Genomic DNA, 12,445 nt, shown 5'->3' with positions numbered 1-12,445 from the left:
TGGGGAGAAGCCGATGGGAAACGGCATGAGACACATCATCCAACCACCAAAAAAAAAGCCCAAAACAGTTCTACAAATTTCCTCAGAACCGGCCTCTTCTTGCAGCTCATTCAGAAGTTCTCTGTGGCACTGAAATGAAGCAGACGGGAGGAGGATGAGAGGTACAATCTTGCCAGGATCTTTTCCAACTTCCTAATCGCTGCTCCTGCTGCTGCTGCTGCAGCCAAGGCCAGTGGTGCCTCCTCCAAAAAAGGAAGAAACATTTAGGCAGGGGCGCGCATCCTTAACCCGGCCCACGCTGTCCCCCTCTGCAGGTCCGCTCAACAAAGACCAGACACGGTGAGCTGGAACCTCGCTGGCTCTGCTTTATAACAAGGCGCCGCTGCTGCGACTGGCGCTCGCAGGCACCCAGGGAGGTGGAGGAGGAGGTGGAGGAGGAGGAAGGGCCCCCGCCTCGCAAAAAAACGCTGCCCGTGGGTCGGTTTTCTGAGAGCTTTTCAGCGAGACGCACATCTCACCTCTGATGGATGATGATGACGGAGCACCAGTTTGCATTACTGGTCAAGGGGACTTAAACACACTCAGACACACGTACGCACAAGTGTCGCATTCCTAAGTGAAGCGACTGCGGCCCTGCTGAGTTTGGAGGAGAGAACCGCCTCAATTTCCAAACAGACGAAACGCAGCAAGGAGAAAAAGGCAGAACCAAAGCTGCGAAGCGTTTTTGACACACACTCACTCTTACCTGTCGAACAAGGCTGTTGGTGGTGGTGTCGGAGGAGGTGCTGCCGTCCGAGCCCTTAAATCGACCTTTTCTCCGAAATCCTTTGCCATAGGACTAGAAAAAAAAGAAGAAAACAAATAGACAAAAAAGTTCTGTTAGGAAAAAGGAGAAACCTGACAGATATCTAATAATTCCCTGCTGTTTATAGATGTGCTGATGAGAAGAATCACAGGATCGGGAACCACAGAAGATCCCTTTTAGTTGAATTCAATGCCACAACAGCTCATTAAACTTTTCGGCTGGAATTGTTATCATACAATGATAATCTACTCATTCGACTTTGGGGCACAAGATGACAAACAACAGGGCGGATGCTCCAGAATCTAAGTTTATCTGTGTTTACTATCGTAGTAAACTGAACATCACGGGGTCATAGACAAACACTGTTTTGTTGACTTAAACCCGAGATGCAAAAGTGGTTTGTAGGTCTAGTGGTTCCAAATAAATAAATAAATAAATAAATAAATAAATAAATAAATAAAAAAGGTTTCTGTGTTACTGAGCAATTAGCTACACCTACACAGTGATGTGCTTCAGTAAAAAGCTTCTTTGTTCTCACTTGATGCTCGGATAAAACCACGCTAAGCAGCAGCGGGTCTGATGTGGGCATCGACGTGCACCTTCTATTTCAGTCACAGCTCCGCTCACAACATGAGCGGAGCTGTGGGAAGTGGTGGAGCGCAACATCACCGCAAGGCGAGTGCTGCGTGTGTCGGATGTGTCATCCGAAGCTCAGCTCGCTCCGGCCGCGGTAAAAAGAAATGACAATAAATGGCATCGATAAATTCATAAATACAATCACGGCCACGAAGCGCTCGCCCTTAAACAACTATCAACGTAGCTCATGTATCACACAAGGACTTTACTGTTGGCGACAAAGGAGCTTCACATTCATCCCTTGAAGAAAAATAACCCAGCCACTGGTTTTGTTCCAGTCAACGCAGGAATTTCCAACATAAAACACTGAGTTTCTCCTGTGTTGTCGGGCAAAGGTTGCACTTGTAACAGTGGAAACAGAGGGACATTAGCACATTTTTTGTTGTCCGGGTCCATAGAGCAACACATTTGGCCCGCTGAACATTCTAGCAAAATATGAATAAACCACAGTCAGACGGAATAATGGCTTCAAAAAGAATTTTTTTTTTTAAAAAATCAACTGTTAATGGAAAAGGTAAAGTTGTGGAAGTCTGGTTTTGTAATTTAGCCATACAAGTTTCTCAAGCAGTGAAAACAGCCCAAACAATGCAGTTGTAGCTTCTGGGAAAAGTATTATAATAATGATATTCAAAGTCACATGACTTTTCTCAAGGTTTCTTATTGCTCTACAAAAAAAACACATACAAAATGGATTTAACCCACAGTTTAACAGCCGAAGGTCTGCCGATGAGAGAATGCAAAAACTACAATTTCACTGCCGAGAAACCCCGACTGCTATGTCAATTAGTTGAGTAAGACACCGCATTCCGTGTTTTATTCGACATGCAATAATGTGAAATGTGTCACATTGATGTTGGCCCTTCCGTGGGTGGTCTCAAGTATACGCGCCGCTCACTATGGATGAAGGGCTGGAAAAGTCATACAATCGGCTCAAGTGCTTAAATGGTGAGTGTTGCTGCTGGCAACCGAGAAACAGAAAAAAATCATTTCAATTCTGCCTTTTTATTCCAGGCAGTCCCCCCTGGGGAGACGCTCACCATGCATAACGAAGGGAAAAAAAGAGAGCTGAGCTATGCTGACGTTTTTCTCTTCTTTTTTTTGCCGCTTGTATCGAATGGTCAAGGCCAGTCCTGAGAGAGTCTGCAGGGATGAAGTTGAAAAAATCTCCAGCAAAGCACACACACACACACACACACACACACACACACACACACACACACACACACACACACACACACACACAAACTGCTTTTTAAATTTACTTCCAGCTTTCTTCTTTTTCTTATCTGTGAAGCTTCTCAGTCTCAGTCATCAAGGTCATCTTAAAGTAGAACTTGAAGGCGAAGTCCAGTCGCCCTCACTTCACCCTTCTACTTCGTTTGTTGCTGAGGTCATGAGTTAAATGATTCCAGTACCATATAAACAGGTATTTATGGATTATCTGATTAAAAAACAAAAACAGGCAGTGGTTAACTAAAGGCGGACAAAAAACAAAAACAAACTATAAGTATAAGGAAGACAAGACAAAACAACAGTAGTCTCAGAATCCAAATATGCCATTGTGAATTGTAATCAGAGGTTAGTTCACGTTTGACTCGCAGCGGCCAATCAGCGCACAGGTGCGCGGCACGGCAGGTGATCCGACATCGCGCTGATTAACAAAGAAAAGTCGTCAGGTTGATTAAAAGGAGGTTTGAAGTGAGACAAGCTCACCTGCAGTATGGGGTGTTCCAGCGAGTCCATGACTTGGTCTTCTCTCGTTTTCGCCCGAGGTCATTTACGAGCGCGGCGTCGTTCGACGAAAAGAGGCGCTCGTCGCCGAAACCTCGGGACACTCGCCAAGAAAACAACCGCGTCGGGGCTCAAAGTTGAAGCTCATCTTTCTGCTCCTCCTTCTTTATTCAAGCGTCTTCTTTATTTAAACGTCTTCCCTGAAAGAAGCGCAAACAGGCTCTGCCTCTGGAACCGGCACCGACCATCTCCAAGTTAAAGAGCTGACTGACAGACAGAGAGAGAGAGACTGGAGGGAAGAAGGAAGGAAGGAAGGAAGGAAGGAGGAGTCTGAGCGGAAGAGTTGCTTTCTTTGCGGGCCGCCCTCCGTCCCCTCCCCTCCCCTCCCCTCCACTTCATCACTACGCTGATTTGAATATCTGGGATATTATAGCCCGGAGCGCCGCGCGGAGCCGCGCGGAGCCTCGCGCCCACACTGGCTGCGCGGCGCGCGCCCTCCTTCGTCCAACGCGCGCACCTCTGCGTTCTGAGAGAGCGAGCTCGCGAGCGCAGATGAGAAATCAAGCAGGGTATGGGGGTTATTCAAAGTTTTGTTGTTGTTGTTGTTGTTGTTGTTTGGCCAACTTTGCACCCTGTGCTCTATTTGGATTGACTAGTACAACTACTGCAGATGTGTTAAACATGTTATATATATGTTGAAACTAAGACTAATTATACACTTTTTTTATTGATCAGAAATTAGTTTAACTTTGGGATGGTTAACTGATTTAATGTGGTTGTTTTTTTTAGAGCACTTATCGGAAATATTGAAGCCGCTATGAAAGAAGTCTCTGTCAAAGTTCTTACAAGTCAATACAATGCTCTTTTTTTTGGTGGGGAGGTTGATTTGTATGAAATCCACAGCGAGTTAGTAAAAGTTGCATTGATTACTAAAGTGGGGCAAGTGACACAGATGGAATTTTCATTCATTCTTGACTTTGACTCAGTTGATGCCTGGTATAACTCTCTACGTTTTAAGTACATTTCCCATTGACATATACAGTATGGCCTCCGTGCACAACGTGCTTCATGCGTTTGTTATATATTATTGCCCTCTAGTGGGCGTGTTCGGGGCTTGCATTTTAAAGACCCCCCACCCCAGGGATTGGCAACACTTTTTGACTGGTGGGGCCACAGTGGGTTCTATAATGTGACCGAGGGGCCGGAGCAGCAGCAGACGGATGGAGTGTTTTGGTGACCCACCTCTTAGGGGAAAAAAAACTATATCATGAGGTGTGTAGAAAATATGTGCTTTAATGTCAATTGAAAATGAGCAAAAGCCCCACGGTATTTAGCTCTCTATCAAAATTAAATGTAAAAATTAAATTGTATTAAAATGTTTTAATTGAAATTAAAAGTTCCCAAGACACGATTATTGTGACTCACAAATGTCAGTGGCAGAACGCACAGTGTCATAGAGACATCATCATTCAAACCTTCAAGAAGACTTGGATGGAAAACAGGTTTTTACACCTGGGTTGATTGAAACTATGAGCAAAGTGGGTGCACTGGTGGTCTTGTAAAGCCATATTAGAAATGTATATATCGCATTGCAGATGTTATTGACTTTCTCAACCTAGTGTATAAGCAGCAACAGGGGTGGAACATTATTCAATAGATTCTTTATATTTCAAATGCTTTGCAAATCTTCCTCGTATCGTTCCTGTTTCTTTTTTGTATGTGTGTGTGAGTAAGAGTGAGAGAGAGAGAGAGAGAGTGTATGTGTGTGTTTGTTTTGCTGCCCTGGTGACCTGCGAGCTGAACTCTTCCTCTGAGCAAGAGAGCAGAATGACCCAGATAAAGAGCCCTTCCTTCCTTCCCTCCATCTTCCTGGCACCAGCTACCTTGAAAAGATGGACACGCGCCAAAACATTTTTCTTTGGTGCAAAAAGAGCTGATTTCACACACAAACCACTGGGCCCCAAAGAAACAGCAAAACATGCTGGAATAGTAGAAAGCTTTTTAGATAGCCTTTTTCTCTCGTCATTGGGAGAAATGGATAATCTCGCAGCCGTGTCAACGCAACAGATTTTGCCCCCGGTTAGCGCAGTGTGACAAACTGACACCACGCAACGAACCGCAAAGACGACAACTCGTAAGAGCTCAACTGGCGTTTTGTTCCGATTTGAAAGGAAATATGCTAATGCTACTTTTCGACGAGCTGATTAAGAGAGACAAAGAAAATCTTCCCTAAAGCCTGCTCAGGCTTCAAATAACACCAACAAATCCAATTTCATGTGCAAGTAGATTGACTGCTACTTGCACATGCTGCTGATGCATTCATCTCGCTCCCGTTCCCCTCCACCTCCCTCCTTCAACCGGGCGCGCGTGGCTGTGTAGGCCGCATCGCTCAGGAGTTTCTGTCTTGCACAGCGAGCATTAGTCACCCAGGTTGGTGGACGAGGAGAACAAGTGGCTCAGGTGGGCGGAAGCGCCCTCATATTGGATTATGGAGGGGCCTCGAAAAACAAAGAACAATGCCTCTGAGATGAGAAGCTGGGAGAGAGCAGACCTTCTCACCAAACAGAGCTTTAAAAAGAAAACGTGTTCCAGAGCAGCTTGTCCCTCAACACAGTCAGATCTCTTTCTAATAGATTTTTTTTTTTTTTTTGCCATTTATGTGCTCAAACCAAGAAAATGCTCAGAAATCTGCCATTTTCTCAGAGTTTTTCCAAAAAAAGATTTCTGATAAGTAAGAATTTTTCCCACCTACATTGAACAACACAGACACCCAAAGACCACATCATGAAAAGTATCAAAGCAGAAGACCAGATAGCCAGCTGGTGAGCAAATACTCTGAATTCTTCAGGGTAAATAAAATATTTTATGTATCAATAGATATTCACAAGAGTCTTCATGAGGTGATCACAGTCTGAGGAATTGTATTACACCTAAGACATACAATTAAATCATTGTATAAAAAACAGAAGTTAGTCCTGCCCTAATGGAGGATAAATTAATGAATTACGCAGTGCCATGTCTACAACAACATATCTTCTGACCAATCATGGCTTGTTTCAACATCCCGATTGCTGCTCTTGCTGGTGGAAACAGCAGGAGGTTGCTAACAAGTCATTTCAAGAGTTTTACACATACATATATAATAAAAAAAGAAGTAGACAACAAAAATTGATCTTAAGATGCACCTTTAACACTGCATTTAGAATTTTAGTTCATGTTCAAAGAGCGCAAGCAGCAGGAGACAGGCCCAACCCATCAGCAGGCCCACGTTCTGGAGGAGGAACATGAGCCACGGTCGGTCCGTCTTGACCCGGTTCATTTCCGGAAGCTGAAAAATAAGATTAAACCAAAATAAGTTACCAAACTGTTCAGAATCAAACATCTGTAACTTCCCATGTCAGTCGTGAGCTAGGCCAGTGGGCGGGGCCACCCTCCCTTACCATTTCTACCAGTGACAGATAGAGGAAGATGCCGGCGGTCACAGCAAAGATCCACTGCTGCACCTCTGACTCGGCCGAGACAAACAGTCCGATGTAGAGGCCCATGAAGGCCGTGAGAGCGCTGAGGAAGTTCATCATCACGGCCGCCTTCACCGAGAGCCCGGAGCTGAGCAACACTGCAAAGTCCCCTGTGAGACCCAGCGCCAAAGACACCGACATCAGCAGTCGAGCAAAGCTTGTTTCTTGCATGTATGTGTTTTCTCTGCTACGCGATGAGCCCGCCCACAGGTCGGCCCGGGCGACCTCTCACCCATCTCGTGAGGAATCTCGTGACACAGGATGGCCACGGTGGTTGCCATGCCAGTCTCGGCCGAGGAGGAGAAGGCCGCACCGACCACCAGGCCGTCGGCAAAGTTATGAAGGCTGTCTCCAACAATTACCATCACCGCCAGCAGGGGAACCCCTTGTCCTGGGAACACAAAGGGATGCCTGTGCTGTTAGAGCCGCTCGGCGGACTGGGTCATGGCGGGCCTCTAATTAAAAAAAGCCCATCATTTATGTGTGTTTGTACAGTCCTGTTTAAAGAGGGCTGGTTGTGGGAGATGTCTCACTCTGATGGGGAGGACTCCTCGTGTCCCTGAGCTCGGCAGAAACTTCCGCACACTCCGGATCGTCCACAGACCCCTGCAGGAGGGAGGGAGGGAGGGAGAGAGAGAGTTGACGACAAGTACAGTTACACAAACCTTCCTCACTGTCAGTTTCTGCTCCCGTCGTGGGACATTTGTTTAAACGCAGGACACATTGGACCAACTCCTGCAATAATAGCCGCCGTGAAGTCCGCTCCGAGTCGAAAGTTGACAAAAACAGCCCCTCTTTGCACCTGCGACCCGTCTCTGCCACCGAAATTATCTACTTTCAAAGTGCGCACGGAGCCGCCCGTGAATCATACACAAACATGAAGTGTGTTTTGAATGATTCAGTGCTTCTCATTCTCCAGCATCCTACATGCCCTGCTCCTCTACTCCACTCCCACGCCGCTCGCTCTTCATCACCTGTTATATAAGAGCCGCACAGGAAATTGATCCATTTCACTGTGTGGAGATGTTAACGCGGATTTAAGAGATTTGCGCGCAACCTCGGAGCGAATCTCCGTTTGTGCAACACGGTTTATTTTCTTCTTTCCGTGCAAATGCAAACTGAGATCTTACTTTAATTTTGCATTTTTCACAGTTTATGTGTTTCTAAGGCACCTATGGAGAAAGTCTAACACTAAATGATTATAAATGATTTCACGACCTCAGAAAGGCTATATTTTGAAAATCAATGTGTGGCTCTCACTGCTAGAGTTTATATTTGAAGAACATGCTATTTATTTCCGAGAAACTATGTGTTGTGTTTACAAGAACTTCCTGGTGTGGGTGGTGGGACAGATTTTATTGTGTTGGTTTTTTTTTTTCCCAGCTGAGAGCACAAATAACTCACCAGCTGTATGGTGGAGATGGACTTGCCCCTCTGTGACTGCTCGCTGCAGCTCAGCTCCAAGGGAAGGTCTGTAGAATGACTCTGCAAACAAGCACATGCCACCAGCTCCAGTCAGCGCGCGAGCCCTGGATATAATTCTACGTTTCCATCACCCCTAGAATTGCTCAAAACCTAAATATCGCAATAAAAAAAAATGGTCATGGAAACACCTAAACTTGGAAAAACCCCTCAAATATGGCGAAAAGGTTTTGATGCTCTCATGAGGTAGTTTTTCATCACTTTTTTCGCATTTACACGTCAGCGGATTTGACATAAGGGTGACCAGTTCACTTCAAGTGAAAATGGCGCTGATGGAAGATGGAATATTTTTTACAATAAATCAAAGAGAAAAGTACAAAAACCATTCTTGACAGCTAACAACTGAAATAGCTGCTCTAAAACACCTGCAAATCGCAATTGTGCCTTGTCAAAATTTTAGAAATGTCGCTTTTATTTTGCGAGAAACTGTCAGCTACTCTGACACGACGATGAGAAACACTGATCTCTTACGTGGCCATGGGACGGGATCAGAAATGAAAAGATCCTTTCGATGAGGAAAAAGCCATATATGCCGGCGATCATCCCCAGAATCTTCCACAGATACTCCTTCCCGTGGGTGAGGTCTTCATCATGGTGGTGGCTGTGAGTGTCGTCGTGGAGGCCGAGGATCTCAAAAAAGATGATAAAATAGCAGAGACAAAGAGCTAGAACCGTCGGACGTGTGATTCACAGACGGCAGGGAAGCGTCTCTGCAGAGGTGTGACGGCTGACTCACGGCCGCAGACGGACGGTGCGGCGGCTCTGTGGCCGATACCAACCTGTGGTATGAGGTGCAGGAGAGCGTCTCCTGAGAGGGTCCCCACCGCCAGGCCCACAAACAGCTGCAGGATGAGCGCGTAGGTCTCCTGGCAGGCGTTGAAGAAGATGAGGCAGATGCCGAGCATGGAGCCCAGCGTGATGAGCATGACGGCGGCCGTGCTGTAGCCGTACTCTGCCAGAGGAGGACACACAGTGTCACTGTATATCTGGAAGTGTCTGTGTCGAAATGGATTTGCTGTGCTCTTCCTAATCAGGCCATCAAGTAAAATAAAACACATCGCAATCCAGTTTAAAACACAGAAAAAGAGAATTCATTCTTATTTATTCCTTGTGAAATTCTTTAGAGAAACAGAAACTCCTATTTAATTGTTCAGGGGTCAAAGGTCGTACTTTCAAGAGCGGTGGGCTGAGATCCTTTCCTCTTTTGCTCTGCAGACTCGCAGGCGTCGCCGAGCAGCTGCTGAATGATGGCCGGGCAAATATGTCTGAAGTGCTCCTTGGAAATTGGCAAATGGGGATTCAGAGCAAAAATATCCACCAGCTGATTGGCTGAAAAGCACACCTGATTGGATGGAGGTAGAGAACTTAGGTTAGTGGACAAGAAGCCACAAAACTGTATGCAGGCAGTTTGCAGGCAACACCAGGCTAACCTCTGCCCAGTCCTGGCTCACTCCTCCTGTTTCATGGCCGCAGCCGTCCTGGTGACCTTTTACTTCGGCCTGTGAACTCCCAGTCAGGCTCCGCCTCTTCCTGTCATGAGAATGGGCGATGTCGTCCCATCCTACCCCCAACTGATGGAGCAACTCCTCCAAGTCTGAGAGAAGGACAGAAGGTGCATCAACTCGGTCTTTTGTGAGAAACCGCAGATAAAAAAAAAAAGACTAACATTAACATAGAGGACTCACTCGTCCGGAGGACTCACCCATTATCTGCAGGTTACTTGTGCGGTTGAGGGATTGGAAGATGTAGTCGGTGAAGAAAGCAGGAGAAGGGAGGTTCTTCTTCCTGAAGCAGCCACCCTGCAGGATGTGGCTGACGATGGCCGAGGCCAATCTGGGCACAGCGGACGCAGCGGCACCAGGATTTTCCTGCAGCCCGAGGTCCTCAAAGAGGTCGGAAGTATCGACGCACTGTCGGGGATCAATTGTGAAATGTTCACGCCGGCTTTGCAACTTCAAAAAAAAAGGAGAAATAAAACCTTGTACTTGTTGTTCAGGCGAGGCGTTTCCGTTGGTGGGGTGATAATGCTGGTTGATTCGCTGCAGGATGCTCTCCGTCTCGCCGGCCGACAGGAAGAGGCCGTCCTCGTCCGGGTGCAGACTGGAGAGGGCCAGAAGGTAGAACTGGTGGTTGCCAGGCAAGTTCGACGGAGACGCGGGCGAAGCGGAGCAAAGGTCTCGCAGGTTGATGGCGTAGTAGAGCAGAACGACAGAGATCCTCCGGTAGTCGTCTTCGGTCAGGCGCTCCTTACCGCCGCCGTCGTCCAGCACAGAGAGGGCAACGTCCGGCGTCAGGCACTTTGATTGACAGGGGAAGAAACGCACCAGGCGAGGGTGGTTTTAATGCAAACTCGCATGAGCAATAACCAATAGGTCGCTCTTCTGCTGTCCCTCAAGCAAAATAACACAACACGGATTAATGCAAAGTACCTCTCACTGCAGTCACCCAAGTTCACTGTGTCAGAGTGAGTGACGTCTAAAGCCACTCAGCATGAGGGGGAGTGGCGCCTTTAAGCCGCAGCATTTACGCACATTCCTGCCCTCAGCACACTTCTTAGAATCAGAGGCAGGAATCGGGTGGAGAAAAACAAAAACACACGCGGGGCAGAGCGTCCAGCCGAGCCGACCGCGCCGCTCCACGGCCTTTACCTCCGCGCAGGCGTCCTGGGACGTGGCCGTCTGCTCCGCACAGTGCACCGCCCGCAGGAGGCTGGAGATCAGGACGGCCGTGTGGTTCCTCTGGAGCTGCGGCTCTGTGTCCTCCTCCAGCGGCAGGTCCAGGGCCGCCAGAGCCTCCCGCATGGAGCCTCCGACCTCCAGCACTCTTCCCAGGGGCAGCAGAAGTAGCAGCAGGAGCGGCGGCAGCAAAGTGGGAGCGCTGCCCCAAGAGTGCATGTTCCCGACCCAGCAGATCCCGGCTGGTCTCCCTCAAAGCTCCGAGGGCTGGACTCAGCACTGGGCACCGATGGGGAGATGATGGAGACGGCGTCGAGACGAAACTCTAAAATCCCAGCAGATGACAACGGAACAAGAGATGAGGGAGGGAGGGGCTGGAAATAGGAATGTCGGTTAATAGCGGAGGTAAAAGTGGGCTTATGGGTCCCCCCCACCCCCGACCCCCTTCAGCTGGAACAGGCTCCTCCAGTGGCGAAGGTTCAGCTAAAGCCTGGGCCCCTCAGTCCACAACAAGGGGATTAGTGCAGAGAAGTGAGAGAGTGCCGGGAAGTAAAGGGGGAGAGAGCGGGGCATAAAAGAGGGGGAGACAGAGAAAATAATTAGTGGAGAGGAAAATTAGAGAGTGAGTGAGGGAGGGAGGAGGTGAGGGGGGCATAATTAATGCCAACAATCTAATGTGATACACAGCAGAGCCCATGTGAACACAGAACTCAGTAGATCAGGGTGGGCAAACTTTTTGACTGGTGGGGCACAGTGGTGACCCACCTCATAGGACAAACAAATATATCATGGGCTACATATGACACATGAGCCCTGATGTCTACTGAAAATGAACAAAAGCAGAAATACAACAATATATTTGTTTAAGTTGAAATGACTCTTAAAACACTGAAAAAATTCTATTACTATCAGTGCTTCAAGTTCGGTGGGCTGGATTAAAAATCTTTATGGGCCGCATATGGCCCCCGGGCCGGAGCTTTCCCATGCCTGTGGTAGATGCTGTTCAAAATAGCACAGAAGTGACTGGACATTGCGCAACTGTTCAGTTTGCTGAAAGTCTGTTGCCTCAGTTGCACAAATAGGAAAGCAGTGTTTGTTTATGAGCAGGCCGGTGCTGGTGCTGGTGGTGGTGCTGGTGGAGGAGGTGCTGGTGGCGGTGGGGTTGCCTCCACGCCGCAAAAAAACACTGCGAATGGCAAATCAAAAAGATTCCAATTGCCGTGTGACACCTGAGTCATCGGAGGTCAAACGGGCGGAGGAAAACACGCAGTTCAGATCTTTTTCTCGGCACTCTGCAGTATCCGGCCCACGCCGGAACAGGACAAACAGAGAAGGAGATAACAGCCAAAACCGGGGAGCAGGAAGGAAGACAAAACTCACCAGATGATCCAGGCCTCCTGCTGCTGCTGCTGCTGCTGCTGCTGCTGCTGCTCAGAGCAGGTTTGTCTTCCTGCATCAACACCGGAGCCAGTGATTGTTTGGGGAGAATTCTTGGGCATTTATGCCGCTGTTTAAAACCCCTCTTACCAGAAGTAAGAGTCGAGTAAGCTGCCGAGGATTAGCTTGGAACGCCTCAGAGCTCCAGCGGTTGCCATGGC

The 12,445-nt window shown here is 47.9% G+C and overlaps 2 protein-coding genes across 3 annotated transcripts in view; both read right to left on the bottom strand.

Annotated features, from left to right (window-relative positions):
• Positions 1–3,840, bottom strand: part of cacnb2a (calcium channel, voltage-dependent, beta 2a) — a 37,461-nt gene extending 33,621 nt beyond the window's left edge. The window contains exons 1-2 of one of the 2 annotated variants that reach the window (XM_076047518.1): positions 3,155–3,840; positions 746–838 (exon numbers count right to left, since the gene is read on the bottom strand). In XM_076047518.1, coding sequence (XP_075903633.1) covers positions 746–838; positions 3,155–3,184 — 123 coding nt within the window. In that variant the 5' untranslated portion in view covers positions 3,185–3,840. The remainder of the gene's footprint in view (positions 1–745; positions 839–3,154) is intronic. The other variant, XM_076047524.1, reaches the window with a different exon arrangement.
• Positions 3,841–5,899: 2,059 nt separating this feature from the next.
• On the bottom strand, positions 5,900–12,364 carry LOC142902467 (zinc transporter ZIP12-like). Its single transcript, XM_076047557.1, has 13 exons — positions 12,228–12,364; positions 10,821–11,172; positions 10,158–10,469; positions 9,875–10,082; positions 9,603–9,766; positions 9,343–9,514; positions 8,952–9,124; positions 8,644–8,802; positions 8,095–8,175; positions 7,224–7,296; positions 6,923–7,081; positions 6,613–6,800; positions 5,900–6,500 (listed from the first exon to the last, which is right to left on the bottom strand). The coding sequence occupies exons 2-13, from the start codon at positions 11,064–11,066 to the stop codon at positions 6,372–6,374; spliced, it is 2,064 nt and encodes a 687-aa protein (XP_075903672.1). The 5' UTR covers positions 11,067–11,172; positions 12,228–12,364; the 3' UTR covers positions 5,900–6,371.
• Positions 12,365–12,445: the final 81 nt, after the last annotated feature.

This window comes from Nelusetta ayraudi, unplaced genomic scaffold, assembly GCF_046127955.1.
Source record: "Nelusetta ayraudi isolate G7.1 ecotype Tasmania unplaced genomic scaffold, CSIRO-AGI_Nayr_v1 ptg000094l, whole genome shotgun sequence".
In the NCBI taxonomy this organism is placed as follows: Eukaryota; Metazoa; Chordata; class Actinopteri; order Tetraodontiformes; family Monacanthidae; genus Nelusetta; species Nelusetta ayraudi.
Note: the sequence above shows the minus strand (reverse complement) of the source record. Positions and strands in the feature narration are given on the sequence as shown.

Bases quoted from the DNA above. Each gene is read 5' to 3' on its own strand.
- LOC142902467 (XM_076047557.1), bottom strand. From the start codon at position 11,066: ATGCACTCTTGGGGCAGCGCTCCCACTTTGCTGCCGCCGCTCCTGCTG. The intron at 10,083-10,157 runs GTACAAGGTTTT...GATCCCCGACAG, and splicing joins ACGCCTCGCCTGAACAACAA to TGCGTCGATACTTCCGACCT. The intron at 9,515-9,602 runs GTTAGCCTGGTG...CCATCCAATCAG, and splicing joins TGAGCCAGGACTGGGCAGAG to GTGTGCTTTTCAGCCAATCA.